The sequence below is a fragment of the Patagioenas fasciata genome, chromosome 5, assembly GCF_037038585.1.
Source record: "Patagioenas fasciata isolate bPatFas1 chromosome 5, bPatFas1.hap1, whole genome shotgun sequence".
Classification (NCBI taxonomy): domain Eukaryota; kingdom Metazoa; phylum Chordata; class Aves; order Columbiformes; family Columbidae; genus Patagioenas; species Patagioenas fasciata.
The window spans coordinates 30,354,644-30,374,373 of NC_092524.1; the positions used below are offsets into that span (position 1 = coordinate 30,354,644).

The window sequence follows — 19,730 nt, forward strand, 5'->3', positions numbered from 1 at the left end:
AGCTTTCCAAAACATTGCAAAAGATTACTTCTGAGATATTTTTTGCTAAATCTGTGTGAAAGTGCACCCTCTCTTCCTTCATGGATTTTTCCTTTTAATGGCATTCATTAGTTTATTTGCTGGTATTGCATTCCTTATGATCCACTGTACAGATATTAGAGAACACACCGAGTCTGCAGGGAACAGAGCAGGAAGCGTTAGGGCAGCAAGCTCCTGGCTTCCACAGCGACATTCAGCTGTTTTGCATGTAATTGAAAAGATAAATTAACGGCTGTACTTTGTCAGGGACATTCTAGGTCTGTTCATGGAGAGCAGGTTGTAGAAGCATACAACCTGTGCATTTTCTGTTTCTTTTTTTGAGAGGACTCTTTGCCATCATATCTGCAACACTCTGTGATCACTGACATTTGTGTACTCTTGTTTACAGCCTGTATGCCAGGCAGAGGTTATTAATAGGTGTGCCATTAATTCTAATATCAGGGAAATGCAGCTCATACCCACCTTATAAACAGCTGACTTTCCTTCTAGTGCCATGCCTATTTTTCACAGTAACTTGCTTCATCTTACTTTGCACTTATACCACAAGTGTTTCGATTTTTAATTTAGCTCTCCAGTTAACAGATCATATTTATGCAGTTGTATCAGAGCTTGTGGTCTAGTGGTTTTCCTTTGTCAGAAAAGACCGTCTTTATCAAATTCTGTTTTCATATGAGCCTATGAATACAGGAACTTTTAGCTAAACTTCTTCTAGCTGTATGCCTGCACTACTAGCACCTTGGCAGCAGCTATATGGAGCAGCATGGAAGATTCCATCCTCTACAACTTCTCTTCAATACTGCCAGGAAAATATGGAAGTACTGCCACAAGTCTCCTCTCAATATCTGCCAAATTCCTTTCCAGAAGGAGAGATTCCAATTGCACCATGCCAGAATTTAGTTTTCATAGGCATAAGCTGTGAAAAGGTGGGATTCACAAGAGTACTGTTTATAGATTAAACTATTTCTTACCACAAATTGTCCAGTAAATAAATAAGAGTGGGATTTATTACTTCAACCACCTAGTACTTAGGTGTTAAATCTAAGTTAGTTTACAGAGAGAAAAAAGCATTACAGGAAGAGACTAGAAGACCAGTTTAAATTGCTCACCTCCTAAATAGCTCGAGTTAGCCAAAATGAATCCTCCCGTGTGTGCCACACAGTGAACTTGTTTGTCACGAGTTCACTTTGTACCTCTTAACATGTGCTAAAAATCTCTGACATGACAGTAAAAGACAGCTACCTGGATCAGCCCTTCAGTGGCTACACTAGGTTGGAGAAAAGTACAAGATTAAAAACTGTTTTCTGGCAGTATGCCTTGCATTCTTCATGATCAAGACCCTGGATTAAATATCCCAGTGCATTACCAACACCCTGTGTTACCTGGGGTTTGTTCTGTTAGTGCCCAGGCTACTGTCTGTAAAAAGAGAGCAGAAGAACTTTTTATCCTGCTCATTCTTTGGTGTCTCTTGTAAGTTCCTTGGGGTCACATCCTATTATTTTTCTCCATGCCATCTTCTCCCAATCAAAAAAAAAAAAAAAATCAACACACGGAAAAGGGACAGGATGTTTACATTATGCTGTGGAGAACTTTGACATCAACAAGCAGCTTTGAAGAATAATCCTGAAGATTAAAGATGCAGGAACAGACCCTCTCCAGCAGTTGCATGGCATAAAAAGAATGGTTTCCAAGGAAATGGGTGTCTAGGAAGAAATAAGAAGTTATAAAAAGATTTCTACATGCAGCCCAGGAAATTGCAAAATTTTATCAGCACTGGTACAGCCTCCAGTGAAGGAATTAGCAAACCTGGAAGAAAAAGAGCTCACACAACATCCACTGAACTATGAGTAGGTAGATTGCTAGTTTAACTGCAGTGAGAAGTGTTTCCAGTTAATCTGCACTGTCCCCTAACCACATTCCTGCTTAATGAAGGAAGAGAAGGGGATAAAAATTATGTCAAGGAAGAGACAAACCAGGAATCATGAAACCCAGTCATGACAAGTAACAAAGAGACACATAAAAACAAATGCTAAGCACAGGTGCACAAGACGAAGATTAGAACAGAGACTCCCTAGATCAGATATCTATCGATTTCTGAAGGAATCCTGCAAGGTAGGCCATGACTAAACCAAAATATGTGAATTAAGAAGAGGGATGGAAAGAAGGGTTGAAATTGGAAAGAGAGATGATTGAAGTTTAATAGCAATGACTAATTTTCAAATTTAGTGCGTATATCAACACACATGTATTTAAAGATACAAATAGAACAAGACACAAATAATATAATTGTTAAAGAAGAGGACAGTTCACAATATCATTAAATCCCAACCCAATACTTGGAAAATGGATTTATTTTTTTTTAACGGCAAAAATTGTGATAGCACCATAGGCTGCTATGCCAGTTTCTCTCCAGAACTGGCCATGTTTACATGAGCTATATTTAAGAAATTGGAGGAATGTTTTGCAAAGTTTAGCACAAATGACAAAAAAGCACCACAAATCAATTACAAACATACCACATTAGTCCTAAATGTCACATATTTAACCGCAAGAGAGAATTAGATAAAGGTACTCCAAAAGCAACAGATAACTAGAGATAAGAAACCAGTGACCGAAAGGCAAAAAGACACATGAGGATGAGGGGAAGCTACTAGTTGGTAGTTTTGTACCATCACAGTACACCCTTTTAGAAGCAGAGAGCAGAAATCAGTGGGCCCAAAGTATTAAGACTGCTTCCCATGGACATGGTGTGCTGTAGCCCAGAGGGGAAAAGAGATGGGCCCATGAGAAGTTAAAAAAAAAAAAGTGCCAGGGTACATAAACTGCCTGAATCCAGGCTAACAGGGCCTTTTTGTGGACCCGAGTACAACGTGTGCAGGTGAGCAAGTCTGTGCATGGCTACACAATGGGCTACAGAGTGCAGCAGGGAGAGGTAGCAACTGTGGGAGCACCAAGTTGCAATGTAACCTCAGGCTCCAAAGAGCAATGCAGACAAAACTGAAGGCAAGGACAGAGATGGGGCAGGTAGGCACCACCTTCAGACTGAGCAGGTCAAAAATGAGGCAGGCAAAGCAAAGGTCTCAGCCAGAGGGAAGAGTGGCTGAGGGAAGGACAGCAGTGACCAAGAGGAAGTCCCTCCTCAACAGCAACAGGACAAACAAAAAAGTGGGAGACTGGTTTAGAGATCACCGTTGATGTCCTTTGTCCATGAGGCCTGACAGGCCACAGTGGCATGGCAAGAAGGGCCCTTTGTAGGGTATAGAATGTATTAAGCTGGCAAAAGCTCTGTGCCATGGTTTAACCCAAGTTAGCAATATAACCATGATAGCTGCTCACTCACTCCCTGCACCCCCCGCAGCCCCCTAATATCAGAGAAAATCAAAAGGGAATCAAAAGGGAAGGAAGAAACTTGGATTGAGATAAACACAGTTTAATAAAATAATGAAATACTAATACATTACTAGTAATTATATATATATAATAGAAATAGAATATCAAATAAAAGATAATGTAATTCCTCATGAACTTTGTCCACACTGAGCAGCCAGTCCCAGGAAGCAGCACCCAGGTCCCAAACAGCAATCCTGGAGAGAAAAGAGAGAAAAAGGCAGAAAGGCCCAGAGGCCTCTGCAAAGTGGCACAATGGCAAAAGGCTGAACTAAATAAAGTCCTGAACAGAACTCCCCTGAACAGGTCTCTGTCCCGCCTCTGACAGAGAGAGACCGGAAGATCCCGACTCTCCTTAAATACAAAGCATGAAATACAAAATATGAAACACTAATGGGATGGAATACTCTTATTGATCAGTCTGGATGTCAGGCAAGTTCTGCCCCATCCATGTCCCCCTTACTAGTCACTTCACATCTGTGGGCAGAGCGCTGAGAACTTCCTTCGCTCTCAGATCAGAGCAATTAAAAACATTCACTCTGTCCTGGGTGTTATCTCTTGTTCTCAAACTAAATTCAAACGACTGTGTCAGCTACAAAAAAGAAAGATTTCTAACTGCATGAAGAAAATTAACTTATTTTCGGCCAAACCAGCAAACTGTGAACTATCAGGGACCTTGAGATAAAAAAGGACAGAGTTGGAGTTGTAACCAGGAAATCAATCTGTCTAGAGAGGTCTAGGACGCTAACTCAAATCACAGCACCAATATAAACAGTCTTCTTAATAACGAGACAATTTAATAAGCATGGAGCCCTGATGGTATGCTGAATGTTAAAAAGAGTGATGTTTTCATTGCTTACTGTTTCAGAGTACCATGAGAGCCAAGCCTTCAGAGGAAGGCGAGTCTGGATAGCTTCCTAAGATCTGCACGTTTCTCTTATGAAAAGGATTAGGACTAAGCTTATTCATGCTGTCCGAAATATTTGCCACCTGAGAGGTGACTCTCCAGTATGAACACCTTAACTTACAGCCAGCACAATGTAAAAGGTGCAGAATCTTTTTTCAAATTTCAACTGGAATTACTGTTGTAAGCAATGAGCTTTGTGTAACAGATTCTCAGCGGGTGGGAAAGCCCTGGTATCCAGGACTTCCTGAATGAACTAAAACTCAGGGATGACTTAGTCTACCTTATGGCTGTTTGGAAAATCAGTTCTTTATTTTCAAAGGCACTTCAGTCATTTCTGCCAAGTTCTGAACTATATTTTTGGATCCAAAAAAATCAGCTCTAGGTTGAAAAAACACAACACTGTTTTGCTCATATCCTAAACCAACATAACCAAGATTTATTAATTGCACCAGTCCGCTTTTGGTAGGAAACTGACTTTGCAAACAAAAGAGTGGACTTATTTTCCTCTCCAGTAAAGAAACATAGAAGAAAGTAAGGATGATAGCCAGATGATCACACTGTTCTCAGAACACATAAACCAGAAGACAGACAGTCATGTTGTAAAGAATTACTATGATTAGAAGGATACTTCCTTATTTTGGCTTTTAATTTTATTTTATGCTTCCGAGAGTGTAAGGTGTCATTTGGAGAGTGAAGTAGGCTTTAGAGAGGAAGTCTTTGGGCTACTATACCACGCTTCCAACCAGAAAGCAGCTAAGGGAGAATATTTCATATGAAGACTTTTATTTTACTTCTGACAGGAAGTCCTTAAATAAAATGAGCCTTTCTGTTCCTTTAAGGGACCACTTCAGGATCAGTGCCAAAATAGAAATGGTGAAATTAGGTATTTCTTTCCTCCCAAGGAAAAGGGCCTCAGATAACCATCTCTCATTACTGCAAGGATGAGCTTCAGGGTTTGACAACTTTATGAATTACCCTAGAGCACTGGCACAGCCAACACTATCATGGCTATTCTGATTTTCTTAACACCCACAAAGTGTGCTCTGAAAATATCCACCAGCTCTCATATTCTGACGGCTTTATGGAAGGGAATGGGTAGTAGAAAACCCAAATGCCTGATAGCTAGACCATACCAGCACTGAACTGATCCTTTTTAAGACAAGGGGGCCGCCCTCATCCATTCCTTTCAGAGATGTTTCAGCCTGTCTTAAGCTTCATGCTTAATGTCACAAAAATGTCACAAAAAACCCATCACATCAGTGTGAAATCAGCGCAAGGACATCAAAGCACAAGAAAAAAGAATAAGTGTCTGTAAAAAACCAAAGATTCTTGGGAAAATTTCTGACTTCCTTTCAGACCATGGATAAATTGATTTAATACTAATTTAAAAAAATAGTGCCTGAAAGAAAATGACTGGGCACTGTCCCTCCCACCAGTTCTGAGTTATTTCATTTGTGGGCAGCAGGGAAACACAACTGGATGCGTTTCTGAGTATATCTGGAAAGTGTCTATATGCACAAGAAATAACCACACGAAAACTACCAGATGCAAACAAACAGAACACATGAATGTTGAATTCTCTGGATATCTCAACTAAAACTCTTTCATCTGTTCAAGAGAAGATAAAGACATCATCCATCAGAGTGAATTCATGAAACACTGTGGCTGCTGGAGTCCAGACCTGTTCTACCACCACTTACCTTCTGAAGTACTAAGTTCCTTTGGAATCATGAGAAAGGCAATCACTCTCTGGACGTGGTCAGTGGGGAAATGGTATGAGACCATCAGCTCCTTTCAGTAATTACTTGTAATTTAACCAGGCCTTTACCAGAAAATAGTGAAAGAGACTACATATCCCGGAAGAGTCTCCCTAAAGATCACTGCCTGACTACTGTTGGCCTGCAGCTTGAGTTTCTTCACTGGCAAGGGGTCACTTCAGACCTGTCCACGCAAGGGAGAAAAATGAGTTTTCTATTCCTCAGCCCTCAAACGAATGAGCTAAGATGAACAGCAGACAGCCTTAGCTCTTTGCTACAGGACACCAGCCAGCATGCATGAGCCAGCAGAATGAGGAAAACAAACAACATAAGGTCAAGAGCTTGAGCAGTTTTCTTCTCTGTTGGCCACCAGCAAAAGTCTGAATCATGACAAGTCCTAAAGCAAACCTGGCTCTGCCCTCCACGCAGTATATCACTGTGGAGTCTCTTACATAAGGCAACTTGCAAGGTGATAAAATGCCTCGCGGTGGCACATAGCTTTAAATGGTTAACACAGGCATGTCCTGAAAGGTTCTTTAAAGCCATACAATTCCTAAATCTTCAGTGCACATTCTTCTGACATCCAGAAATGAGCTACCAGACCAAGCATGGGTTTCTTGACTCACTGTGCCCACCAAATGCAGCATACCTGGTGCAGTTTCTGTACATTTAGATCATGTTTGGACTGCTCATCCACCATCTCATTTTACCTTTTCAGGTGTAAACAGCCTGAAATTGTAGCCATGATTAGTAAATACATATTTGAGTAGTTCTTTTTTTCTTTTCTATACATGATTGTCAAGAGTTTCAACTGCCCACCTGGTACTCCACTAGGTATCATACCAGTGGAGGAGGGAGTAACATGGAAAAATCATTCGTGTCATTTCAGTCTCCCATCATTGCTCAACAAAGCTTTTTCCAGCACTCTCCCAGAATCACACATCTCAAAATGTCCTTTCTGTGCCAGCTCGCTCTGAAGAATGCTCAAGCCCCCTGCATCAGGAAGTTGCAAATGACACTGCAAATACGAGCAGTGCCTCAAGCACTTCCAGGAATCCCTATCACCACAACAGCCAGCTACCAGGTCAATAAAAGTCACTCCTTCTTTGCAAGCAGAAGACAAACTCCACTTCATCTACAGTAATGAGAAAGGGTGACAGAGCATGCACAACACATGCAGTCTGAGGGAACTGCGCAGTACATAGCAGATAGTATATTCTTTTGGAAGCAGATGTTGAAGCATTTGCATTGCTGTCCACATAGGAATGGCTTCAACAAGAAGTAATTTAAACTTGTGTTAGGAAAAAGAGACCCATGGAACCCTCCATAGTGCCACAACCACCTCTGAAGTATCCAAGCCAGAATCTGTTAATGTATCCTTCTATGTTACAATATTTTGGGAGGGCTGGGGAGAGAGTAGTTGCTGTTGGGGCACTGAATTCCTACTTTATTGTCCTCTACTCAGAGCAAGACTGGGTTTTAAAGTTACTGTGAGGCATGACGGAAAGCCAATTCAGTTCCCAGGACACTAGTAAGGCAGGCCTCGTTGACAGAGCTCCACAAGGGAGCAGGCTGCAGCATGCTGGGCACAGGGAGCCTGTGCTTGTCTTTGTAGGCAGCCAGGGCCACTGCTGTACCTCCACATGAACACGTCAAGGGCAGAGTGCAGTGCCCAAGCCTGTGTCTCTGAAGAAAAGATGCAGTTACTGTGCCAGTGAAGGTGAACAAACACCCCTACCATCACATCCCCAGCATGGCTGTCAGCTCTAGGCAAGAGTCAAACATCTTTCAGACATCTCCCTCACAGCCTCAGCTAGGAATTGTTGCCAGCTTCCAAGGTAGGAATCACATCTTTGCCAGCAAGTGTTCCAGCAGATTGTGGAGCCTGCCAGTGCCAGATGAGACTCCCAAATGGGCTTCCTAACAGCTGAGCCTCTCAATGCCAGCTGGACTCCAGAAGAGGAAAGCAGTCAAACAAACACTCAGAGGAGGCAAAGAAGGTGGAATGTGGAACTGAGCACAAATTTCAGTAGGGCACTTAACAGTTCAGCAGCCAAGATTTCAAAGGTCTTCCTTGTGTCATGGTTAGTGTTCTCTGCCACTGTAAGCAATGCTCCCCTCCGAAGGACTCTCACTCTGAGAAACATGTACTTTATTCTTTGCATACACTTACTTCTTCTTCTTGATGCATCTGAGAATCTGGGCTTTGAAACTAAAGACATAAGAGAGACCAAGTTACTGCTTTGCATTCTTTTAAAGCTCATGCCAGGTGTGAATAACAGAAGCAGAGAAACAAGCTGTGTACTTCTAACAGGACCTAAAGACACCAGTGTGTCCTTCACTGAGCTCAACCTGCCAGGTGCTCCTACCCCATGTGTGTAAGAGATACCAAGCTACAGCAGAAAGAGCAAGACACAGTGGCAGGGCTGATGGAGTGCAGGGGATCAGGAATAGCTGTGCACCACAGGCAAAGTTGTCAGAAAGGTCCCAAGACCCATGAAAGCAAATTTGACTTGATAAAACTAACAATATTCAGCACACAGCTCTGTCAAAAATATGAGGGAGATGGAGAAAGGGAAGCTGATTGCTGTACTTTAGTTAGCATTCACAAAATCTGTTACTTTTGAAAATCACCAGCATTTTGGTTACACCTAGAAACCCAAAACCAGCAATTATAGCTATATTCTCTCCTCTCTTCCTAAGACGAAACTGTACTCTGAAAGTTCGCTCACTGCCACACATGACCGAGCTGGTGTGAAGAACATCAATCATGTCAACAAACACAAGAGGGAATTTTACATCTATTCGTCAGTTCTATGCCTTCGCAGAAGCAGATAAGGATACATTATGGAAAAGCAATACAAATGCACACCTTTAAGGAGAACACTTTTGTTTCCTCCACCATCAGAAAAGCCAATGCTGTCAGAAGGCTCTTATCAGTAACCCAACATCCAATGTGAAAGAATAAACAATTTTTTTGTTTGTTTTCAAAGCAATACACTTAAATTTCTACTGAAACTGAGTTATAGATTCTCCTTGATCACATTTCATTTTTAAAAGGCAAAAAAAATTAAAATAATTCTGTGCATTGGATCTGTTTTAGGGAAATAGAACATACTGTTTTATGTCTCATAACATTTGAACAATGGAGATAAAATAGGTAAAATGAGAAAAGGATTAGGGCACCAAGACTTAGTAGCCTTCCCCAAATCACACAGAAAGCTTGTGGCACAACTGGAAACTAGACTTAGGAAATTTGACTCTCCTTACCATATTGTAAAAGAGCTCGATAATACAACCTTCCAGTTCACATTGCCTAACTTAAATTCAAAATCACACTAAAAGGATAAATGAATTTATACTGTACATTTACTTTTAGTAGTATGTTAGGATGATTGGAAGAACGACAAATGTCTTTGGTGCTGCCAGTGCTTATAATTCTATTCTGAATTCACTTCTTTACAGTGTTTTTCTTAAACATTTAGTTTCTGGAGCCATGTAATGACATGAAAATTACAGCAACAAAAATTGCTTAATAGTTACCCAGGATAGCAAACACAAACTGGAAAGACTCAGAAACCAGATGGCTCATAAATATGTTTGGTTTAATTTGATGATTTTTAATCCTATTTTGTGATGTGAAACCTGTGCTTGGAGAGTTTAGGTACTAGAGAAACGATGCCTGCTATATGTACATTTACCTTTTGCCAAGCTCAGAAAGGCTAAGCAAGGTACTTTTACCTGTCACTTTTCACCAGCTTCTTTTCTTGCTCCTTTGTGTCTTTGGGTCACCAAGAATAAAAGAATATACTTAAGAGTAGTCTTAAATGTAGATGACCTTTTTTTGAAAACTCATGGGATCATTACTATGCACGGTAGAGTTTATAGAACATTTTGTGTATAAAATTTAAGCCTGGGCCCAGAACTGTTTTCCTGTCTTGTTTTTAGATGATAAATGTAAAGCCCAGTTCCCACCGCTTTTGGAACAGACTCAGTCCTGTCCCTAATTGTTTCAGAGCACCTCCTCAAACAACTGTGTGCAGTACGGGTCAAAGCTGAAAACAGACTGCTTTGGCTGAAAGGCTAAGGGGAGCCTTGAAGGCCAAACAACAATATGGTGTAGCTCTTGTTCCTCAGTACTGTAGCATCAACTATAGGATTCAAACTACTAGTCTGACTTTTGCGTCCCCTAAAACTGTTAAAAGTTTTGATAACCACATGCCAAAAGCTAACAAGATTCAAAAATGAGAAATTACTATAAACAGAACTAGATAGCTAACAATGTTTTTCTATTTAGTAGAACAGGATTGTAGGTATTTTCACAGTGATACAAATTCATACAGGGGTTGTCAGCTCACTGACATCCAGCTGACAGGACTCGCACTTGTTTCCTTGCAAGAGAATGGGAAGCGGACATCACTAAGCTCAGTAAGGGTGTATCCACACAGCCCAAGTTCAGGTATCTAACCCTACAGGTGAGTTTCACAAAACACTTATTTAAATGACTGGAGGAAGAGATTCGGGGAAAAAAAACAAAACAAACAAAATACAAAAAACAAAAAACAACAGTTTAAGAGTTTTCTCAAATCATTTCCTCCCCCACAATCTTTCCTCTGGTCCCACCAGGAGACTGACTCCCTTCTTGCCCTTGCTCAGCAATCACCATCTCTTCAACTGTATCTACACAAACTCCACAGGGTCACACTGTAACTGGACCATTAAAATGATTTACAAAAAAAGCCAAAGGTAGCTTTTAACCTAAATAATTTCAAAGCATCCCTACAATCTGGCTGACATAGCTAAAATGGCACTGTGCTGCTGCTTGAGGGCTGGCAGAAGAGGTCAAGGTGGGTATGAATGCTGGAGAACTGAGTCAAACATCATCTGAACATTGACCCTCTTTGTGTTGACCCAGTCTCAAGAGCCCTGAGAAATCCAGCAGAAGAATCAGCACTTCTATGTTTGAAATTCTACATTTGCTTGACCTGAGGCACCCTCCACCATTCTCAGTGGAAGAATGTCAGTAACATTATTAATTGGGCTGTTGCTTCTTGCCATCCTTCCTGCAGCCACAAAGCACTTTCTATCAGTAATGAAATCACTTCTCTAGCTTTCTCCACATGTACCCTGGTACTGCAGTGAAAAGTCTACTGAAGCTTAATTAAAAGTAACCATTACCTAGATTTACCGCAGCTGATAGCCTGTACAGTCACACGCCACATAAATCCCTGTGAAATGTATAATCTATATATTCATCGACTCACAGAATTCTATAATACAGAATCATAGAATTCTATAACATTATAATAAACAGTCACAAGCAACCCCTGAGTATTGTACAGTTTTGGCTAACTTCATCCCCAGAGGAAAGCGTGGAAGACAGCTTGTTTAAAGCAAAGTTTTTTCCTGTATCTTTTCTGCTCCTAAAATTAGTAGAAAAAAAATATTTTCCATCAGGAGGAAAAACCCAGATTTTTCCTTTCATTAATTTTCATGCATATTGATGCAGGAAGGCACACAAGAGAGGAAAAAAATGTTTGGGAATTACAATGGTGAGGGAAGAAATAAAGAAATAAAATTAAAAAAACATAGACAAACCCCCAACACTATGCCTATAAATAGGAAACAAAAAATGAAAATGGCTTTTAGAGTGGAAACTGAATGTTTGTGTCTAATCAAACCAACCTAGCACAGCTCTAGATGAGGTAAAAAGAGCCAGATCTGCAAAAGTCTTTCATTTTTCTGTGCACCTGAATAGCCCAAATACAAGCTCTTTTGAAATAATTAAATAAAAGCCAGTTGGGTTTATTCACTTCATTTTGCTTATGATTAATTAACAAGGTTATTGTTTGCAAATTTCACCGACTTTAAAATCTATTCTCTAGGCTTGCAAGGACTGACAAACACAATCTGTCAAACTCTGGGAAAATTTAGCTCTTTTAAGAACTTGACCGATCTTGAAGGGCCAGGATGCATGTGGGACTTCAGGACAGCTGAAAAATAAATGGTGATAGCAAGCATTCTGTGATGACTGTGCCATCAGGGCTTACAAGATTCATAGAGTTCAGTGTTTCATTGAAACCTAGGCTGAACTGTCAGCCTGCATGGGGTTAAAGAAAGCTGATTTCAGAGGTTTTAAATACTATTTCGGCTCCTGTAGTGCCTGTAAACACAGAAAATGCTCCTGTTGTGAATTACATACTTTAAAAGTGTTCCTCATGTAAAGTGATCTGGACTCCAGCACAGTGTACATCAAAATGCCATAGAGCAAACTCTAAAAACATCTTAAAAAACAAGGAAATTTCAAACAGTCATGCTTTTCTATGATTCTATTTGCTGAAGTCAAAGTAGCAAATATGTATTAATCACTCAGAGCTCAGTAGGCAAGAAAAAAATATCTATCAGATACTCAGAAAATTAAAACTGTAGTTAGATATGACAACAGAAACAGGACATTTAAAAAAAATCAAGACGTCTAGGGTAGCAGAAATGTGTAAATGTAATCACCCATGCTCCTTACATCGTCTAAAATATTAGTCAAGACACCAAGGTCTGCAAAACTGCCAAACAAACTATGCAGTGAAGAAAACCAGTATTTCAGTTCAGTTCCAGTTTGAATTCTTTTTTGCCTGAAGTTGCTCAGGTTCAGGCTGACAGCTGCTAACCCGTGTTTTTCGGTAATCCCAACCTACACAGGCTGGGCTCATGGTCTCCACTGGAAAAGAGCTCCTCCACCCTGCTCCTCTGCCCAGCCATGGCCACTCCCATCCTCTCCATGTATCCCCAGTTCCCTCCTGCCTGCCTAAGGCCAGGAAAGTGGAGCAGAAGTTGTGAGGCAGAGCTACAAAGGGGGTTGTCCAAGCACTGAGGGTTTACCCAGAGCATATTGGAAAATGTCTTGGTCCCAGTCGCAGAGCCCCACAAACCTGCTCTGCATCGCTGTGTGGATGCAGGCGCTTGTGAGAGTGCCATGGGGAGGTGGAAGATGGACATGAAACTCCTCAGAAACCCATCACAGTTAGAGGTTGCTCCCATGCTGATGGCATCTCTGCTGTGGGAAGCAAGATTTCAGCAGACAGTGACTCAGAACCAGTAACCTGTTGGGTTCATTTCCCACTGAGGTTCCAATACAACTGCCATTATTGGGTCAGTTCTGATTCAAGGTGGGGAAAAAAGTTCCAGTTCGGGTTTTGTTCGGTTCCTGGATACAATCAAAACTCTTCACCGTGACAATGCAGGGACACTTCTCACCTCCTGTGCACCAAAACACTATCATATCCCTCCAGGTCACTTCCTAGTGTGGCTCTCATTCAGTTACTTTATCACTCCTATGTTTTAATATGTAAATATGTATCTTCGTAAACACTGACACCAGGGAAATGTTTGGATGCTTCAACCCCAGAAAGTTTGGCTGTTTATGCCCTCAAACACTTGCTGTGCTACAGACTAGGGAAAGAGGAAAAAAAAAAAACATGACAAAAACAACACCCCTAAGTGAGCAACTGAAATGCATGAAAAAATGCATCATTCTTGGCTGATGTGCCAAAGCTTATGGGATTTCAGACACCAATTAGCTGAAAATCTGTGATGTCTTATTAACAGACATGGCTCTCCCACTACATAGGCCAAAAGTTAAGCTGAGTTGCAAGGACAGATCTGTGCTTTTTGGAAAGACATCAGCTTTTAATTCTGTACTTCAGTTTCGTTCTTGATTACCTTTACCTCTGATGAGCCTGCTGCGTCAACAGGTGTCTTTTCTGTGTTTTTAAACTCAGTCAGTGGTTTTGTCAGGGAGTTTCTTTCCTTCATATAGAATAGAATAGTTATGTTGAAAGGAAACTACAATGATTGTGTAGTCCAACTGCCTAAAATAAATATAAAGCCAGTTAGAAATCTTAACAAGTTTTTCACCAACAAGTGGAAGAAAAGGTTGTACAGAATTGTGTAAAGTTTCTTGTTTTTCCAGCCAGCTTTATATTGAGGAGCACATATAGAAAACAAACCTGAAATTCTCCTAAAAAAGATAAAGCCTGGTGTGCAGATGAGCATCTTACTGAAATTCTGAGTTCTTTATTTCCCCAGTACATACAGCAGAGTTGCTTTTTCCGGGTGAGGAAGACTGGAAGGTCATCTCTGTTCTCTTTCATGTAATTTCTCTCTTTTTTTCACCACTCCTCATGGGCCCAGTTGTTCTGGTACGTACTGGGAGAAGCTGCAGTGTGGAAGTACACTGCCTTGAGGAAAGCTCTTAGGAACAGTACACCTGAGGGAGGCAAAATGCTTCAGTGACACCCTGACACTTAATTGGGAGCTTGTAGTCCTTCAGGCAGCGCGGAGACCCGGGGAGGACCTGACGCCACATTTGCTCAGTGGTAAAGGCCCTACACACTTAGCTCCCCTCTTGCACACTGGGCATAAAAAGGCAGGAACCTGGCATTCCTCAGGCATAGCCCCTCTGACACCTAACGCTGAACCAGTCACAATCTGAACCAAAGGCTTTACACGTTCCCCAACACACATATAACCCATCGGTGTGATCTGTCACCGCTCTCACAAGAGATCTCAGTTCACCCTATTCACTCAGAGCACATCTGTCAGACCAGCTGCAAGTCCCCTCTTATCAAGCACCCCAAGTCATCACTTCTCCAAGCTGCCCTGCTGTCCTACCTTCCACAGGTTTCATCTTTGTGCCCACCCGGTCCTGCTGATAGCAAGCCACATCAAAGCACCGGGTTTGTTAAACGCCAGGAGAGAAGAGAAGTGGGGGAGCAATTATAGTGGAATGAGAGGAAGAGGAATTGTAAGAGGAAGGACTGATGCTGAGAGACAGGAAAAGACTATAAGCCTGATCCAATTAATTAACATAATCAATGTCATTATTTTCCTGCTCTGATTTAAGCATTCAATACAGAAATCATGCTTACTCGTAAAAGTCTCAGATAAAAGTCTCCAGATACAGAAGGCAAGATGTTGCACTGCTCTAACTATATTGCTATAAAGGTCCATCAATTTGTCTTAGCCAAGAACCCCATGGATTCCTTCCTATCCATTTATTTCTGGAAAGAGTTCACCTGTCTCTCCTCTCAGCAGCTGCTTTGTGCTTCTGCTTTTACTAAAGGTTTGTAAAATGTTCAGGTTATCTCTGCTTCCTTTATTTCCGAGGAATTCAACTCAATAGCAAGAAATAAATGACAGTACCAGCCACCGTGCACATGCGCAGTAATTAATATCAGCCTGAGGACAACCACCTGCATGCACACATCCAGGTACATACCAGTAGGTGTTATTACAAGATAACTGAGCACCTTTGATACAGGATTTTCCAAGTTACTGGCGAGGCCGAAGAAATAAAAATAAAAACCAAACCAACAAACTGAAGAAAAACACCTGTCACAGGTCAGCCTCAACATTTTTGAGAAGTTTTATAAAACTGCAAAGGCCAACACTTGTAAGGGAGTGTTGAACAATAATATTTGATACAAAATCATATTTTAAGATTTTTTAATAAAGATTTAAGATTTTTTAAGACTTTAAAGTTTAAGATTTTTTAAGACTTTTCTAAGGAGAAGTTTGAATTTTAAACAAACAAACAAAAAACACCAGCTAGACTCATTTGAATGTCTCAGTAAGAACTGGTGCGCACACCAAGAAACCGTCATACATAACAGCTGAAACCCTAGACCACTTTATAAAGCATTTTAGTGTCACCACATCAGCGTTTTTCACTAAAATTAATTCAAGGTGAAAATTTCTCTGCACTCTGTTCACAGACACCACAGAAGCACTGCTGCACACCAGCACAGCCAGTGTGTGCCCCATCACACACACGAGCAGGCTGAAGACAGGGACCCTCCTGCCCATCGGTTTAGCACTTGGGGCGGGAGAGGAATGCTTGTGAGACATCACTGGGAGGGGCATCTTCTTCTCCAACTTTGATCTCATGGATCAATTAGGAAATGTGAAACTATGTAAGACTGACAGAAAGATGGATATTTCCTATGGCTGATCACCAGACATTGTCTCTAAAGTAAAAGTACACACAGTTTCCTAATTACCTCCTCCTACACTTTAATCCTCCCTCTTGATGTAGTTTACAAACGCCCAGTGTTTGTCTGCATGTGCTTCCTTTACTATGGGATTCCTATATATCTAACTTATCCTTTTCCACTGTATTTCAAAGGGTCTTCAACTTTGTCATGTCTGTGACTTAAAAAGAATTGTTTTTTTTCTTTTTTAATTCAAGGCACCCTCCCAATGTTTAACTTTCAGTGACAGTCATTGTGCCTTAAATTGCATATCTGAACTGGGCACAGTATCTGTAGATATGTTGTCGTTTGCACAGTAAAGGACCGTGGACCTAACTCCTAAGACTAATTTCAAGGATCATCTGTGCTGTCCTGGTTGGAACTATTTAAGTGAAAATACTGAAACCACTACTGTACCTCTATGCTACTTTAACTGAGCAGCAATAGGGTCAAGAAAAAGAAAATGAGAAGGTCTTCAATGAAGAGGCAAAAGAGAATGCAGGGCCCCAGCTCTTCCACTCTTTGCATGCTCTGCTCTAGACAGACAAAGGGATACATGGAGCAGTAAAGGTTTGTCTAAGTGAGACAGATGCAGTGGTATATTTTAAGTTGGCTTACAACAAAATGAGGTACTCCTATGTAAACATCTTCATGCATCTATGGACTGATTAAACTTAAACCACCTTATTCTCACTCTATAAAACAGGCCATCTCAATTCTGAGAGGCAGACAAACGCAGGGAGAGGAATAAAACCTTCCAGGCTTCTGACAACAGTTTGTTAGACAAATGCAAAGAGGATGTACCATCCAGGAACGGGGTGTTCACCGTTGCCATGCTGATACACCATTCCACAAACAAACAAAACGCTGTCTGTCTTATTCCTAAACCTGCTATCAACCTCACCATGCCTTAGAAAGGATTAAACAAAACCCCAAACCATAACTATTCCTCAGGCTGAAACTAAACACAAGATATTCTATTCTGTTCTGTGACAGCTCCACTACAAGTATTGGAAAGGGCTGTAAAGAAAGGCTTGACAAAATGCCTCTACTAATATTATCTCAAGAACTGTGGTTATACCCAATATCTAAACTCTGAGCAATAATATAAACATGACTGCACTTTTGGAAAGGTGTTTGAGGTTTGCCCAGGACGTATGTTGTGCTGTAATTTTTCAGATAGTTTTCCCTCCACACCCAGAGGCGAGAGCACAAGAGCCAGCCAAGCACAACCCAGTTCTTTTGTAGAGGAGAAAAGGACTGACCTGCCTCCGCCACCAAGCTCAAGTAATGAAAGGAAATTGATCCAATATGAAGACTCAAAGCAATGCTGGTGCATAAGATGAAGAGAAAATTCTCCCACATATTCCTCTGGTGGCTTTTTTCACCTCTCCCTAGCAAACTCCTGAGATCCAAGGCTAGTGTGCAACCTCAGTCTCCAAATGACTGTGAAGCTGCTTTAGCACTGAACGAGGCACATTTGTGCACTGGGTCCTTTCCTGGTTTTCTTCCTGTTGTTTTGGAGGTTCTTTTTCTGACTTTATTTTTTCTGCTGTTGTTCTCTGCAACTTTCTGAATGTTCTCATACAGTCTTATTTTTTTGCACCAAAAGGAGTTCTGACCTCCTCCAGTGTTCTGGTGTGCCAAAAATTTTCAGTGGATGGGAACTCTGAAATTACCCTTTTAGGATACAGCTCATTAGAAACACATATGCCAGCCAGTAAAACAAGAGAAAAGTGAACCTGTAAATTCCCTCATCATCAAGATCTTGGGCTTTCTAAATGAAGTAGGAAATATAGACCCACTCTGAGAACATACTCCCAGAAAACTTTCTCAATGGAAACGCAAGTGGTTTTTGAAATAATGTGACAGCAGCTACACAGTTAAATGCTCATGCATCCAAGCCTCTCCCTGGGTGACTGAGATTATGTTTGCCAGAAGACTGGACAGAGATTGTAAAATTTACATTTGTTTTAATTTAGCTCTTTACTTGCTCTCTCTGAAACACACCTTTTTAAATCTCTGTCTTAATACAGTCATGCTTCAAATCACAGACTTAGAGATACAGCAAATATGATGACTATTCCTTACACTAACCTTACTTGCATGTTGACAGTCACTCCACCAAAACTACTGGGATGATACTTAGCAGCTGTTGATGAGACCACATGCCACGAGAACTGAGGTGGTGGGGACACACAGCTCTGCTCGCACAGGGTACACTTGCCCTGGGACCCTCTGAGAGTAAAACAACCTCCTCCCAATAGGAATAACATGCCAGAAAATTCTTGAAGTCAAAAACTCTGTGCTATACCTTGACATAGAACTAAATTATGAAACCTGCTTTAAAAATGATGTCCCAGCATGTCTTCATATAAAAGAATATTTATGTAGGTTCAGAATTTAGCCAGAAACGGAGAATTTCACTGCGCTAACAAGAGCAAGCTGTAGTGCCCAGCAACCTGTTTGCCTTACCTCCTTCCCTGCCTGGAAGCAATATGATTTGTTACGCTAAGAAATACAGAAGTGTCTCCTGATCCTTGTCTAAGGGTCAAGATTATGTCCCTGTCTCTGCCTTGGGGCTACTATTGTAACTTCAGCTCACTGAGAAGTTCGGCATGTCCTGATACAGGTTTTTCTCCCCTAATTTTCATAATGAGTTTGCTTGCCACTGTGCACATAAGGTAAATGTGTCCCACACCTATCTTTTTCTCCCATTGTTGCTTGTGTGCATGCTGCCACTTCCCAACTTCTCTCCTATTACTGCAGCTTCCCTCCTAACATCTCCTCCTTTCTCTCCTACTGTTAATTCATTCTTCTTGCTGCATTTCAGAACCAAAGCTGACAATGACAAACAGAACAGCACAAAGATTCCTTTCAAAACTCGGCCTGAGCACCACTTTCTAGGTGGGAGCTCACAACTCCATCTTTCGTAGTCCCGATACCTTCCACTCCTTTATTCTGTCTACTTCATCTCTCTCCTTATACAAAGCATCTTTTTCAAACGGCACCTTTTCCTGTAAGCAACCTTCACTCATCCCCTGAAGCATCACTTTCTCCCGCCTCTCCAAAACAGTCCCAGAGATAGCAATCTAGCAATCAGAGAAGCAAAATGGTCCTGGAGTACAGCTGTTAATCCCACGCTGAACCCTTGTACAATGACAGCAGCTCTTTGCAGCCCAAGTGCCTCAGTCAGCAGCAGCCTTTCTAAAACCTATTCATTTCAGTGAACAGAATTCACTTCAAATCAATAACCACCAAGATTTATATTTCCACATGTCACCTACTTTATACATGTTCCATGCCAGTACTTTCTCCCTCTCCTTTTTTCCCCACTATTTGGAAAATAAAGCTTTCCTGGTTTTAAAGGTAAAAGAGAACAGGCAATGAAATAAGTCTGAGTCTCTGAGCATTAGAGGGAGTTTGCACCGTAAGGCGATGGGGGAAAGAAACCTAAGTTACTTACCCAGTGCGGTGACCCGCAGCAGCAGCCGTGGGAGCCGGCCCATGGCTCCGCGGGCGCGGCAGGTCCCGCCGGGTGCGCGGCTCCGGAGGGGACGCGCCGGCTCCTCCTGCGGGCTCCGCGGAGCTGCGAGCCTGGGCCCGGGCTCCTGCTGC

General features: G+C 41.5%; 1 protein-coding gene across 4 annotated transcripts in view; it reads right to left on the reverse strand.

Moving 5' to 3' along the window:
- The window catches only part of LTK (leukocyte receptor tyrosine kinase), a 102,894-nt gene extending 83,183 nt beyond the window's left edge, over nucleotides 1-19,711 (reverse strand). The window contains exon 1 of one of the 4 annotated variants that reach the window (XM_071809181.1): nucleotides 19,579-19,711. In XM_071809181.1, coding sequence (XP_071665282.1) covers nucleotides 19,579-19,621 — 43 coding nt within the window. In that variant the 5' untranslated portion in view covers nucleotides 19,622-19,711. Of the gene's footprint in view, nucleotides 1-3,562; nucleotides 3,592-19,578 lie in introns of those variants that run through there. The other 3 variants (XM_071809180.1, XM_071809182.1, XM_071809183.1) reach the window with 3 other exon arrangements.
- Between the last annotated feature and the right edge of the window lie 19 nt (nucleotides 19,712-19,730).